Source organism: Neovison vison, chromosome 4 (assembly GCF_020171115.1).
Source record: "Neovison vison isolate M4711 chromosome 4, ASM_NN_V1, whole genome shotgun sequence".
Taxonomy (NCBI): Eukaryota; Metazoa; Chordata; class Mammalia; order Carnivora; family Mustelidae; genus Neogale; species Neogale vison.
This window is the reverse complement of record NC_058094.1, coordinates 151,432,374-151,445,658: the sequence shown is the minus strand read 5'-3', so window position 1 is coordinate 151,445,658 and position 13,285 is coordinate 151,432,374. Positions and strand designations below refer to the sequence as shown.

Below are 13,285 nucleotides of genomic sequence, written 5' to 3'. Positions count from 1 at the left end.
ATAGAGTGCTTAATTCTCTGAGGTTCACTAATTATATTTCTGTGTAATTAACATTATAATATTTTAATATAAATTAAGTAAAATAATTTGGGATCTATATGTTTCAAGTGAGGAGCGACATAGTTTCCAATGGTACTTGCATTTTTAAAATTACGTTTTTGTGTCTTCACATTGTTACTGTCTCTGACCATTATTTCATATTATTTCTAGATAAAAGAGTGGCTCTGTTTAAACTGTCAGATGAAAAGAGCTCTAGGAGGTGATCTGGCTCCAGTTCCACTATCCCCTCAGCCTAAACCGAAGACTGCCCCCGTGACTCCTCCATCCGCAGTGAGCAAACCGTCCCCACAGCCACAGCAGACTTCTCCAAAGAAGGATACTGTACCCAAACAGGATCTCTCAAAGGCCCCTGAGTCTAAAAAGCCCCCACCACTAGTGAAACAACCAACCATTCACGGATCTCCCCCAGTTGCAGCCAAGCAGCCTTCTGTGGCTGAGTCTTCATCCAAGCCAACCCCTCCCAAAGAGCCTTTGGTCCCATCTGAGCAGGCCAAGGTCCCCATGGCTGAGGATAAACCAAAGCAGCTCAAGACAGTGAAACTAGCCACAGACGTTGTGTCTTCAGCACCAACAGCAGCAAAACCTGATACTCCAAGCTCTAAAGTACAGTCGGAGGATCAACAGATAACAGCCCCTCCTCCGAAAACAGATGCTGCCAAACCCTCACAGAGTTTTCCACCAATGGGAGAAAAAGTCACCCCCATCGATTCTAAAGTCATACCCCGACCTGCATCAGATTCAAAAATTCTTTCACACCCTGGGCCTAGTTCAGAGACTAAAGGTCAAAAGCAAGTTGATTCAGTTCAAAAGAGGGAAGAACCCAAGAAAGCACAAACCAAGATGAGTCCGAAGCCAGATGCCAAGCCAATGCCAAAAGGGTCGCCTCCAGCCCCAGGCCCACGACCTACCACTGGCCAAACTGCCCCCCTATCTCAGCAGCCCCCGAAGCCTCAGGAGCAGTCAAGACGCTTCAGTCTGAATCTGGGAAGTATTACCGATGCCCCCAGGTCACAGCCCACGACGCCTCAAGAAACTGTGACTGGAAAGCTCTTTGGGTTTGGAGCATCGATCTTCAGCCAGGCATCAAATTTGATCTCCACCGCGGGCCAGCCTGGGTCTCAGTCTCAGAGCGGGCCTGGGGCCCCGACAAAACAAGGCCCTCCTCCTCCACAACCACCTTCTCAGGGGCCACCCAAAGCCACAGGTCAGGGGCCACCAGCACCTGCAAAGGTTATCTCTGTGAAAAAAGAAACGAAAGCTCCAGTGGCTGAAAAATTAGAGCCCAAAGCTGAACAAGTTCCAAACGTAAAAAGAGCAGAAACCGAAAAGAAGCCTCCACTTGTTAAGGATAGCAAACCTTCAGCAGCAGAGCCTCAAAAGCCTGTCCTAACGCCCAAGGTGGAGAAGACTCCCAGACCAGAATCAACCTGTCCTCTCTGCAAAACTGAACTCAATGTCGGTTCAAAGGAGCCTCCTAACTTCAATACTTGCACGGAATGCAAGAATCAAGTGTGTAATCTCTGTGGATTTAACCCTACACCACACTTGACAGAGGTAAGCAATTTATATATTACTTATGGATATGAGCATATCATGTTTATTTTGAAGTATTTTGTAGCCGAATTTCTGAGCAAAAAATGCCTTCCTAAAACAAAAATAGCCATTTCTAGAAAGAAGGTTTATCAATATTGATGGCACAGTTGAAGTTTCAATTACTTATTACGGGCTTAATTTCTTATTAAAAGTTCATGTAATTAAATCTTTTCTCGATTATGCACCAGAATTAAGAAGGTGAAATAAGCTGACAATTTAAAATAAAAATTATCCCAATTCTTTGTGCAATCAAATGCTCTACCACTGAGCTATATCCCCATCCCAATTCTTTGTGAATGAAAGACATGTAGCTTTGGAGTACCATGTGGTTTTCACTTACTCACACCAAGTAGTAGTTGTAGTTTACTGTTCCCATGATTTTCGGTCCTTCCTGCTTCTGCTACCTTGGAGAAAGTTTTGGTTGCTTACAGATCCATAAAGAACATGAATTTGTTATGTTACAAACACTCTTAAGCACTTAATGTGTAAGTTAATAATATTGACTACTAGAAAACAGTGGTTTGAACTTATTAGGTCTAGACTTCTTATAATTCTCTTTGAGCTATTATCTGCCATAAATATATTAGAGAACTTTCAGAAGAAGTGTGCAAAAAAAACAAAAAATAAATGCAAAACAAAAACAGATACATGGGTTTCAGTGACTGATGTCAAGGAACTGTGTTTCTTAATTTTTTTCTTAATGGGATAATGAGACATTTTCTCCATGGTGTAAATGACCAAAACATAGATGGGCAAATTTCTACCTATTAGAGTTATAAAAGAATGAATCTGTAAACATTATGGATGTGTTCGGCTGTTAGAATATTTACATCTTGGGAAACTGAGGGGTTAAATGATTATTGCTGTCTTAGATGTTTAATAGACTTTTTTGGGATTGAATTTTAAATAATTGTTTTTATACAAATCGGAAATACTTAGGGATTATTTTATTCACTCTCTTTGATTTTGAAATTCATTGGAATAGAAAAATTGAATAGATTTTAGAAACTATACAGAAGGAGGTTTAGAGATTCTTAGTGTTGTTTTTGAGTAAAAATTTTTTAGAGAACAAATTATACATTTTTTTATTTTTTACTTTTAAAAGGCGTTAGGTTGCTTTGAAATAATGAGCATCAAGTGAAAGCGTTTTTTCTACAGACCTAAGCAGATTTTTATCATCTTTATCTGTGAAGAATAGAGTTAACGGAGAACCATTTTAAAGACAGATAAAATTTGGTTTCCCTCAGCACTTCATGAGTGGTAACAACTATAATTATTACTTACAGTGGTTTGGATTCATTGCAAAAGCAAAACAAAAAGCAAACCTTAAATTTCTCCCATATATTTAGGAGAGTTGTTTTTGGTTGTGTATTCATGAAGCAGAAAATTTTGGTTTTACCATTACAATTGTATTTATTTCATAGACTTAGAGAATTTTGTCCTTTAATGAGGAGCTGATGGTGTCAACACAGTACAGTTTAATAGCTATAAAACAAATGGCATCACTAAAAACAAAACAGCGTCTACATTTGAAATGTATTTTGGCACACTAAAAGAAAAGTGTAGTGTGGAGGGAGGATTGTGTGTGTGCATGTGTATGTGTACATTTTTGTATATGTATATATTTGGACCACAGTAATTATGAGGATCCAGTCAGTGTCTGAAGGTATGAAATGAGAGCCGTTGGGTAGAAAGGTAATAAACTTTTTAGGAAAATCTTTGGTTTTCTTTGTGTTGGTAAAATTATAATTTGGGGAAATGCTCATTTGAAAAGGAGATTTCTTAAAGCACAGAATTTCCTAGGCCCTGTGTGAAATTTCAGTAGTTTGAAAATATAAGTGGTCTCAAGTATTCAAGTGGTTTAGGTGAAATCCTATTTTAAATATCACCCCTGGGATCACTGTTACTCAGAGTGTTTTGGAGTGTGGTAATTTATTTGAATTTGGAAGATGTTTCAGAGGAGGAAAAAAAAAATGATATAACAAAAACAGTTGTCTAGTGTTCCTACCTTAACTGAATGTGCTAATCCATGTGAAGTTTTGAGTTAGTAGAAGGTCTTAGTGCCCTCCAGCCTTTAGGTAAAGTCCATTGGCTGCCCTGTATCAAGGGAGTGAATGATGTTGGTTGAGTGATTCAGTATTCACATACCCCAAAGGACTTGAGAGGGTGGGCACAAGGAGTTAGTTGAAAAGAGAGGCACATTGTGTTTGCATGTGTGTATGCATACGTACACATACACTTCTAGAAAATCTTAAGAACGATTTACAGGCTTAGTTTGTGATGCTCTCTGAGAGTTCTTACTACTAATCTCTCCTCATTTCCTTCAGTTAGGAGCGATTAGTGAAGCACCTTCTCCCTGATCCTTGCTTTATTTCTATGCTTTCTGCATTCTGCTTGTGATTTTTATTTTTTGTTAACCTCCTATTTTATGCTTTTTTCTTATAGCTTTAGGGGGCACATTCAGAAAATACTCAGACTTTATACCTGCAATGCAAAGAAGTGGTATTTCTAAGAAAGGAATCAACTACGTCCATTTATTTTTATAAACAAGGCACATTTAACTCTGTATTATAAGCCTCTGCTTCTACTCTACCTTATCACTGCGAGGCAGGTCTTTTCCTCCGGGTACGACTCTGCCTTCCCCTTTTGCTGTTCTGTTTCTCTGGTGGCAAGAAGAGCTGGTTATGGTTAGTCATGAGTTCGGGAGCTAAGGAGAGAGGACTTCCCCCTCCCCCGCCTATTTATCAAACACACCTGTCTCTTAGGTTGCTTCCTGTTTCTGATACACAGCATCCCCCTCAACACCTGAGTTGTGCCAAGGGCTGCCTGCAGGGCCCTGGGGTGTAGCCAGGCTTGAGCCCGAGCCTCACGGTTTAACTCTTTGATGCCAAGTTTGTATAAGTGGCAACATAATCCAGTAGCCTCTGATAGCAAGGAAGAAGTCTCTTAGGCTTTAACTTTGGCCAACTCAGGGAATATTATATCTTAGAGTTTTAAAAGCAGCAGGAAGGCTTTTGGAAAAAGCTGGTCTTAGAGAATTTGGAAGCATCCTGAGAAAACAGCCTAAAACTGACAATCAGTTTACCTAGTGAATTTTAATAATTCTGGTTCAGTTCAAATGCAAAAAGGACTCATAGTTACTCATTGTGGGTGTTGATGTTACTGTTTGTACCGTACCTTCCGAAAGTAATTTTTTACTATGGGAATAAAACTTAAGACTACATTTCCTCATGTTTCAGGAAGTTCTAAGGGTCATAATTTTGCTTTGTTAGTAAGATAATTATGCAGGACGTGAGCGATGCAGGAATAGCTAGCATTTATTTGTCACTAGGCAACAGATGGGCCTTTTGAGCCAATTAAGACCCAGTGGTGTAACTGGGATCCCTTCAGATCTTTGGTCTCTTGCTGGGGTGGCTTCAGCCTTCTCTGTCACACCCTCAAGGAAAGCCTCATGGGCATGCATTGGATTTCTTAGTTTGACAAACATGTATCTTGCTTTCGTTTTAAAATTCATTACTTAGTACATTAAAAATAATATACCTCATACTAAAAAAGTGCTTAAGTGCACACACACACACACACACAATTAAAAGCTGAAAGAATGATAAATCAATTTAGTCAGAAATAATTCTATGAATAATTGTTTTCAAAAGAATTAATAGAGATACGCATTCTGTGTGAATATTTCTGACATGCGTGACAGAAAGGTACACTGATAGTACTTTATAACTTATGTGAGAGAGTTGACAAGTTCGTGGCTTGAAACAAAATTTTTGGTTCTTAATTTTTAGGAGTATTTGACCTGTTGCTTTTTTATTAAGTAATATTTTGTCAGAACAAACAAATTTGGATTTAAGATAAACTTTTGTTAAAATAAATTTGAAGTACTTTCTCCATTAGTCTTCTATGCATTTTTATGTGGTTAATATTCTATCTGGTAGTTCTGTATTCAGTCTTAACATATGATTATACTATTTCCTCACATGATTAAAGACTTTGTGCATATTATTAAAATGATTATGAATTATTTGATACATGGATATATGTTTTCTCATACACATTTTTCTCACATTGGGGATTTAGGCTCTTCCATTTTTTCATTATAAATAAGACGAATGTTTTTGGATTGATATTTTGTATTTTTAACTGTTTCCCAGGGAAAGTTTATTAGTACTAATGTTACTGAATCACGGGACTAGGACCCTGAAGTATCAGGTTATCTTTGGAGATAAGATAACGTTTGACATCCCCACTGCAGGTGTCATGATTCCCTTCTTACTGCAGCTTCTCCATTCTCAAAAAAAAAAAAAAAACCCACTGAAATTGATATTTGCTAATTTGGAAGTCTAAAATTGCTATATATCATTCCTTTGATTTGTACTTCTTTGATTACCAGAAAGGTTATTTGGATATTACAGGTAAACAGACAATTCTCATTAGGATCCAGGCAAAACATTGTGTAGGGATTATGGAAAAAGGTAAACTGCTGTCACTGTTGATGGTTTGGTTTTTTGTTTGTTTTTGTTTTTGTTTTTGCAACAGGCTGGTATTTGACGGCATTTTTCTGACAGCAATCTTGTTGGATAGGTTTTACAGTGATTTTAGATATCGGGCGAATGGATGTTAGAGCAGGGCAGCTATCAGACTGTAGAGGTAGAATTCAGAGGCTGAGCCAGTGGGCTCTCTCCCGTTCTATATGTGAGTAACCTAGGGAACTGGATGGCCATTGGCCCTTGTTCAATCCTCTCTTACCTATAAGTTGGGTCAGCTGGTAATGACCAGGACTTCCATACCAACACATTTGCTAGCATGTACATGAAAGCCAGGAAACATTTGGGACCCACAGAATAGTTGTGGCTGTGTTAGGTAGTTGGACCTAGAAGAATGGGCACATTGAGATGTTCAGAAGCATAGAGGTCAGCATCATTGTGTCCTTTTTCTTTCCAGAGAAGTCCACCCCTGGTCACCATTTATGGGTGAAAGGGATGACTGAATGACAAAATGATGTCCCTACATTCATGTATAGTGAGTGTGAGGATATAAAACATTCTTGCTCCAGCTGCAGGAAATACTGTTGTATTTCCGCCAATGAATACAAAGACTTTACTCCATGAAAATTATGACCATCTAAGTGTTCCATTGGTGGTAGTAGTGGTTGTTGATCTTTGCTTCTACCAACATTTCTGTACAGCCTCTTCCGTTACTTTCCCAGGACTGGGATTGCTGGACCATAGGTTATCTCTACCTTAAACTTGTTCTCCAGGGTGGTTGTCCCAGTTTATATTCTGGCCAACTTCTCGTGCATGCTGCTGTTTCTCTAGAGATGCCTTGTTTGATAAGATAGTCAGTCACTGGACGAATGTGGCTAATGAGCCCTGTGGCTCACTAAATTGGGATTCTCTTAAGTGCAAAAAGACACAATGAATTTCAGAAACTCAGTATGAAGAATGTAAAATATCTCCCTGATAATTTTATGTTGATTACTGTTGTGTAAGACTTTCCATCCGTAAATATTGCTATTACTACTGCCTTTTCATCATGTAAACACTGGGGCTGCTTATGCCCATGCATTGTGATAGACTGCGGTGTAGGAGGTATTTCTTTCTCTCTATACAAGAGAAATGCCACTATTATTAGGTTTATAGCTCTCTAATTATCTTTGGCAGAGCTCATTTTCCTTAGGTTACCCAAGATAGCTGGTTCTTTTTGCATGCTCTACTGAGCAGATACTTCTCAGGGCTCTCACCTTGAGACACACTACTGATGCCTGGTCTGGTCTGGCTCAAGGATCACTGTTCTCAGGTGCTGCTACCCATCATTAAGAAATATCTGTACTATTGGAAAAAAAAGAAAAAGGAAATATCTGTTCTATTCACTAGCGTAATGTGGCCATGTCTTAAGGTCAGGACATCTTCTCTACTGATTCTCTGGTTCCAGATGTTTTCTCTCTCACTTCTTTTCAGAACTTTAGGGTCTATTTATATTCTTCCTGTGGTTTTGGTAAAAATCAACTATATTTGGGTCAGTTGCTACTAGGAAACTCAGCAGTACAAAATACTAGAATTCACGTCATTTGGTCCACTATTTTCTCCCTTTCTTTTCTTGATGACCATGTATTTTACTTCTAAAACTCTATTCCAGTGGTGCCTGGGTGGCTCAGTGGGTTAGGCCTCTGCCCTTGGCTTGGGTCGTGATCTCGGGGTCTGGGGATGAAGCCCGCTCTGTTTAGCAGGCAGCCTGCTTCCCCCTGAAAACCTGCTCTGCCTACTTGTGCTCTCTCTCTCTCTGTCAGGTAAATAAATAAAATCTTTAAAAAAAAATTAAAAACCCTCTATCCCCATAATTTGAGGGGCGCCTGGATGGCTTGGTTGATTAAGCTGCCTACTCTTGATTTCTGCTCAGGTCATGATCTTGGGGTTCTGGGATCGAGCCCCACATTGGACTGCATGCTCAGCATGGAGTCTGCTTGAGAATCTCTCTCTCTACCCCTCCACCCCTCTGTGCATGCATGCTCTCTCTCAAATAAATAAATACATGGAAAAAACAAAACTCTATTCCAATAATCTGAATTACGGAAGTAGTATTCCATATAACAATCCATAGGATACTGAAGTGTCTGAAGAGAAATGAGTAGCTTCCTCTCCACCATGTACTTCATATTAATGACACAGTATCTATTTAGACCATCTTTTTCGCTTTTCATTTTAAAAATTTTTAATTGATGTATCATTGACAATTGACAGGTAATATCAAATTAGTTTCAGGTATACAGCATAGTCATTCAACAATTACATACATTATGAAATGCTCAGCACAGTAAGTGTATTGCAGTATTATTGACCATATTCCCCATGCTGCCCTTTTCATCCCCATGGCTTATTTATTTTATAATTGGTAATTTGTGCCCCTTAATCCCCTTTGCCCATTTTATCCATTTTCCCACCCCTCCCCTCTGGTAGCCATCAGTTCTCTAAGAGTCTCATTCCTTTTTGTTGCTTATTTGCTCATTTGTTTTGTTAATTAGATTCCACATAAAATGAAGTCATGTGATATTTGTCTTTCTCTGGCTTATTTCACTTAGCATACCCTCTAGGTTCATTATTGTTGTTAAGAATGGTAAGATTTCATTCTTTTTTTTTTTTTATGGCTGAGAAATATTCCATTGCATGTATATAGCACATCTTTGTTTTCCATTCATCTATGGATGGACCCCTGAGTTACTTCCTTATCTTGACTATAATAAATAATGCCGCAACAAACACAAGGATACATTTATCAGTGCATATATCAGAATCATATTCAAATTAGTGTTTCTGTATTCTTAGGTTAAATACGCAGTAGTGGAATTACTGGATCACATGGTAATTCTATTTTTAATTTTTTGAGGAACCTCCATACTGTTTTCCAGAGTGGCTGCACCAGTTTGCATTCTCATCAACAATGCATGAGGGTTCTTTTTTCTTCACATCTTTGTCAACACTTGTTTCTTACGTTTTTGTTGTTAGCCATTTTGACAGGTGTGAGGTGATATCTCATTGTGGCTTTGATTTACACTTCCCAGATGATGAGAGAGGTTGAACATCTTTGCATGCGTCTCTTGGCCATCTCTGTATCTTCTTTGGAGAAAATTCTGTTGATATCTTTTGCCCACTTTTTAATTGGAGTATTTGTTATTTGGGTATTGAGTTGTGTCAGTTTTTTATATATTTTGGATACTGACCCTTTATTTGATATATCCTTGGCAAATATCTTCTCCTATTCAGTAGGCTTTCTTTTATTTTTATTGATTGCTTTCTTATCTGTGCAGAGGCTTTTTATTTTAATGTAGTCCCAGTTTACTTTTGTGGTTTTTTTTTCCCCCTTGCCTTTGGAAACATATCTAGAAAAATTTTGATATGGCTAATGTCGGAGAAATTGATGCCTCTACTCTCTTCTGATTTTTATGGTTTTAGGTATCACATTTAGGTCCTTAATACATTTTGAGTTTATTTTTGTGTGTGGTATAATAAAGTGATCTACTTTCATGCTTTTGCATGTAGCTGTCCAGTTATCCCAACATCATTGTTGAGACTTTCTTTTTCCTATTGCATATTCTTCATCTTTTGTTGAAGATTAAATGACTATATAATCATTGGTTTTTCAGGGCTTTCAGTTCTGTTTCATTGATCTATGTGTCTTTGTTTGTTCCAGTACCATACTGGTCTGATTACTACAGCTTTGTACGTGTATCTTGAAATCTCAGTTTGTGATACCTCCAGTTTTGTTATTTTTCAAGATTGCTTTGGCTATTCAGTGTCTTTTGTGGTTTCATAAAACTATTAGGGTTTTTTGTTTGTTTGTTTGTTTGGTTCTGTGAAAAATGCTCTTGGTATTTTGATAGAGTTTGCATTAAACCAGTAGATTTCTTTGGGTAGTATAGACATTTTAACAATATTTGTTGTCCCAAGTCCATGAACATGGAATATGTTTCCATTTGCATCATTTTCTGTTGCTTTCATCAATGTTTTATAGTTTTAAAGAACAAGTCTTTCATCTTCTCTGTTAAATTTATTCCTAGGTATTTTATTATTTTTGATGCAATTGTAAATGGAACTCTTTTCTTAATTTCTTTTGCTGCTACTTCATTATAGTGTATAGAAATGGAACATGTTTCTATATATTGATTTTGAATCCTATGACCTTCCTGGATTTATTTACAAGTTCTGATAATTTTTTGGTGGAATCTTTAGGATTTACTATACATAGTGCCATGTCATCTGCAAATAGTGGAAGTTTTACTTATTCCTTACCTATTCAGGTGGCTTTTATTTCTTTTTGTCTGATTGTTGTGGCTATGAATTGTAGGACAACATTGAATAAAAGTGGTGAGATTGGATATTCTTGTTTTGTTCCTGATCTTAGGGGTAAAGCTCTCAACTTTTCACTATTAATTATGTTAGTTAATTATGTTTTCATATATGGCTGTTACTATTTTGAGATATGTTTCTTTACTCTGATTTTTAGTATATCCTTTGTCATGTAATAAATTTCCATTAAAAACCAGTTTACTCTTCTAGAGTCTTTAATTAGTACTGTTCTATGTCTAGTCTGTGGGGTCAGTACCTTACTATTTTTATTAGTCTAGTTTTAATATTTAAAGATATTAAATATCCATGAAAACCTTAATAAAAAGTCTATTGGTTAGAGTGTATATCTGGCTAGGATTTAACTTTTCCTTACTTATAAACTAATAAATTAACTTGTTACTATTTCATAGTTACTCATTGTTGACATGACACTTCTGGGTCCGAGACAAAGAACTTTATTACTCACAGCACAGCAGGCAGCATGAACATCACAGTATTTGCATCAGTTCACCTTGCCCTCCACTCTCATGTGAGTCATGTGATATGGGCCTATATCGATACTGCACACGTAGTGGATTCTTCACATACAAAGAACACTGAGCTTGTCGAATCTACCTTTTATGCAAACTGTAAAGCTAGCCTGCTCTTTGCCCTAGGAGAAGACATTACCTCATCCTTTGTGGTTGCCCACTGCCTGCACAAAACTCATAAATAGCCTAGATGAAGAGCAGCCAGGGTCTTGCATTGTTGGCATAACCTGTAAAACATGTAGGAGCAGGAGTGACCCCCTGTGGACTGTCTTTCACAAGAGGGATTAATAATCCAATGGATTTAAACTTAAAATATTGTGAACACCTCCTTAAGATGATGTTAAATATAGAGACCAAGGATGGGAAATAGTGAAAAGTGAAAGTATGCTGGTTTAGGTCAACTTCAATCCCTTGACACAGGGTTGGAAGCTGCCCATTTGGAAATCTCTCTTATTCTTATGTCTGCTTCTCATCCAACTCCATGAAACTTCCATGAAAGTAGACTACTTATCAAACTTCATACTTAGGTAAGAAAATGAGGCTCAGGGAACTGAAAAAATATGCTTGCGATTGGGGCCAGATAGTGGTTGCTAAGTACTGAATAAAATACTCTTTTTATTAAGTTTGTTTTCTGCAGCTCTCTTAAAAATTTCTTTTCCTTTACTTAAATTTTGTGACCAACATGAACAAAAGAACCATTTGCAAAGCAGACAACCCAGTCTTATATTCAGACAAGCAGTTGCTCCTGGTGAAACTGCATACTCCACAATTTAATATGTATTAACATTTTCTTGCTCCATTTGTATGTGGATTACATGATCTTACATATAAATATAATGTTACTGTGATTTGAAAATAAATTTGATGGCATTTTCATAATACAGATGGGTTTATATGCATGATTCCGAGATTACTCATTCATTAAATTATAGAAATCTTTCTAATCAGGGAGCAAAATAATGTTTTAGTTCTACAGATGACAGTCTACAACACTGATAATGTCATCTGCATGGTCATTTTATACAGCTTATAGGTCTATCTTACTGTAGGAGGAAAAATGGTAATAGATATTCATAGAAGTAATTGAAACAATATGCTTTGCTTTAATAGTTTTCCACATTGGAAATTATATATCTATATCTATGTATCTATATATATCTGTATATGTATATATGTATGGTATGTATGCACATTTATTTATGTGTATTTTTAGATCTAAAAATAGAAATTGCCCTAGAAGGAAGTTAGGCCTTAAAAGACCATAGGGTTTAATTTTGGGAGATAACATATGTAGTGTTGTGTATTAACATATAGAACTGTGAATCACATCTGCCTTGTCAATTTCTAGCACGTATAGTCTCAAGTGAAAATACCATCAGGAGAAATTGAAATATGTCTTAGTATTGAATTAGCCATTGGAATAAAAATAACCTCACCTATCTGTGTGGACTGCCTAAACTTGGACTTAACTACTTTCTGTTTCTCTTTTGTCTTCTAAAAAAATGTTATAAGAAAATATGTTTATGGACGGTTAAATGTAAGCAGACATGTCGTTACAGACAATTAAATGTTAAAAGACATGTCATTTTAATTTTCCCATTTGGGAAGGCACAGAAAGAAGGAATACTCTTCTAATGTTTTCAGTTGCTTGTTTTGTTAAATAAGGCTCTTTTAACAGCTAATAAATATCTGAGGTAAAGGATGGTGGTGAGTTCATCTTGTTTTTAAATCCTGAAATTAACTGTGTATTCACTTAGATTACCTTTTATGTATGTCAGAGTAACATTCACTCCACATTTTTCACCTCATTTCAGTTTTTTCACCATTGAATAACTTTGTAGGTAGAATGATTTTTTTCTGCATACCACATATTGTCACTATTCTCATCCTAAACTACCCTCTCCAGCAGTTTTCTTTTGCACCTGCTAAAAATAGAACCTTTCCACCTGAGTCAAACTTCCAAAGGAAAGCTAATTAAAGCACTCAGTTAAACTATAAATTTTCATTGCGTAAACTGTGTGTGTGTGAATGCCTACTAATTTCTTGGGCTATTTACTCAGCCTTCCTGAGACTCTCTGGACTTCTGACTTTTATTCTATGTCATGCATTTATTCTTCCACTCTTGGCTAACTCATCAACATACTGCAATACCTGAGTATCTACTGAAAAAATAAATACTCTCCACTTTAAGAAGGACATTTATATAGAAGTAATTATGTAAGTATTACTTAAGTGTACCAAACCATTAATGATAGA

At 36.9% G+C, this 13,285-nt stretch overlaps 1 protein-coding gene across 6 annotated transcripts in view; it reads left to right on the top strand.

The window, feature by feature from the left end:
* The window catches only part of PCLO (piccolo presynaptic cytomatrix protein), a 530,926-nt gene that overhangs the window by 141,990 nt on the left and 375,651 nt on the right, over positions 1 to 13,285 (top strand). For all 6 annotated transcript variants that reach the window (XM_044245920.1, XM_044245919.1, XM_044245917.1 and 3 more), the window contains exon 3: positions 211 to 1,614. In XM_044245920.1, the coding sequence (XP_044101855.1) occupies positions 211 to 1,614 (1,404 nt within the window). The remainder of the gene's footprint in view (positions 1 to 210; positions 1,615 to 13,285) is intronic.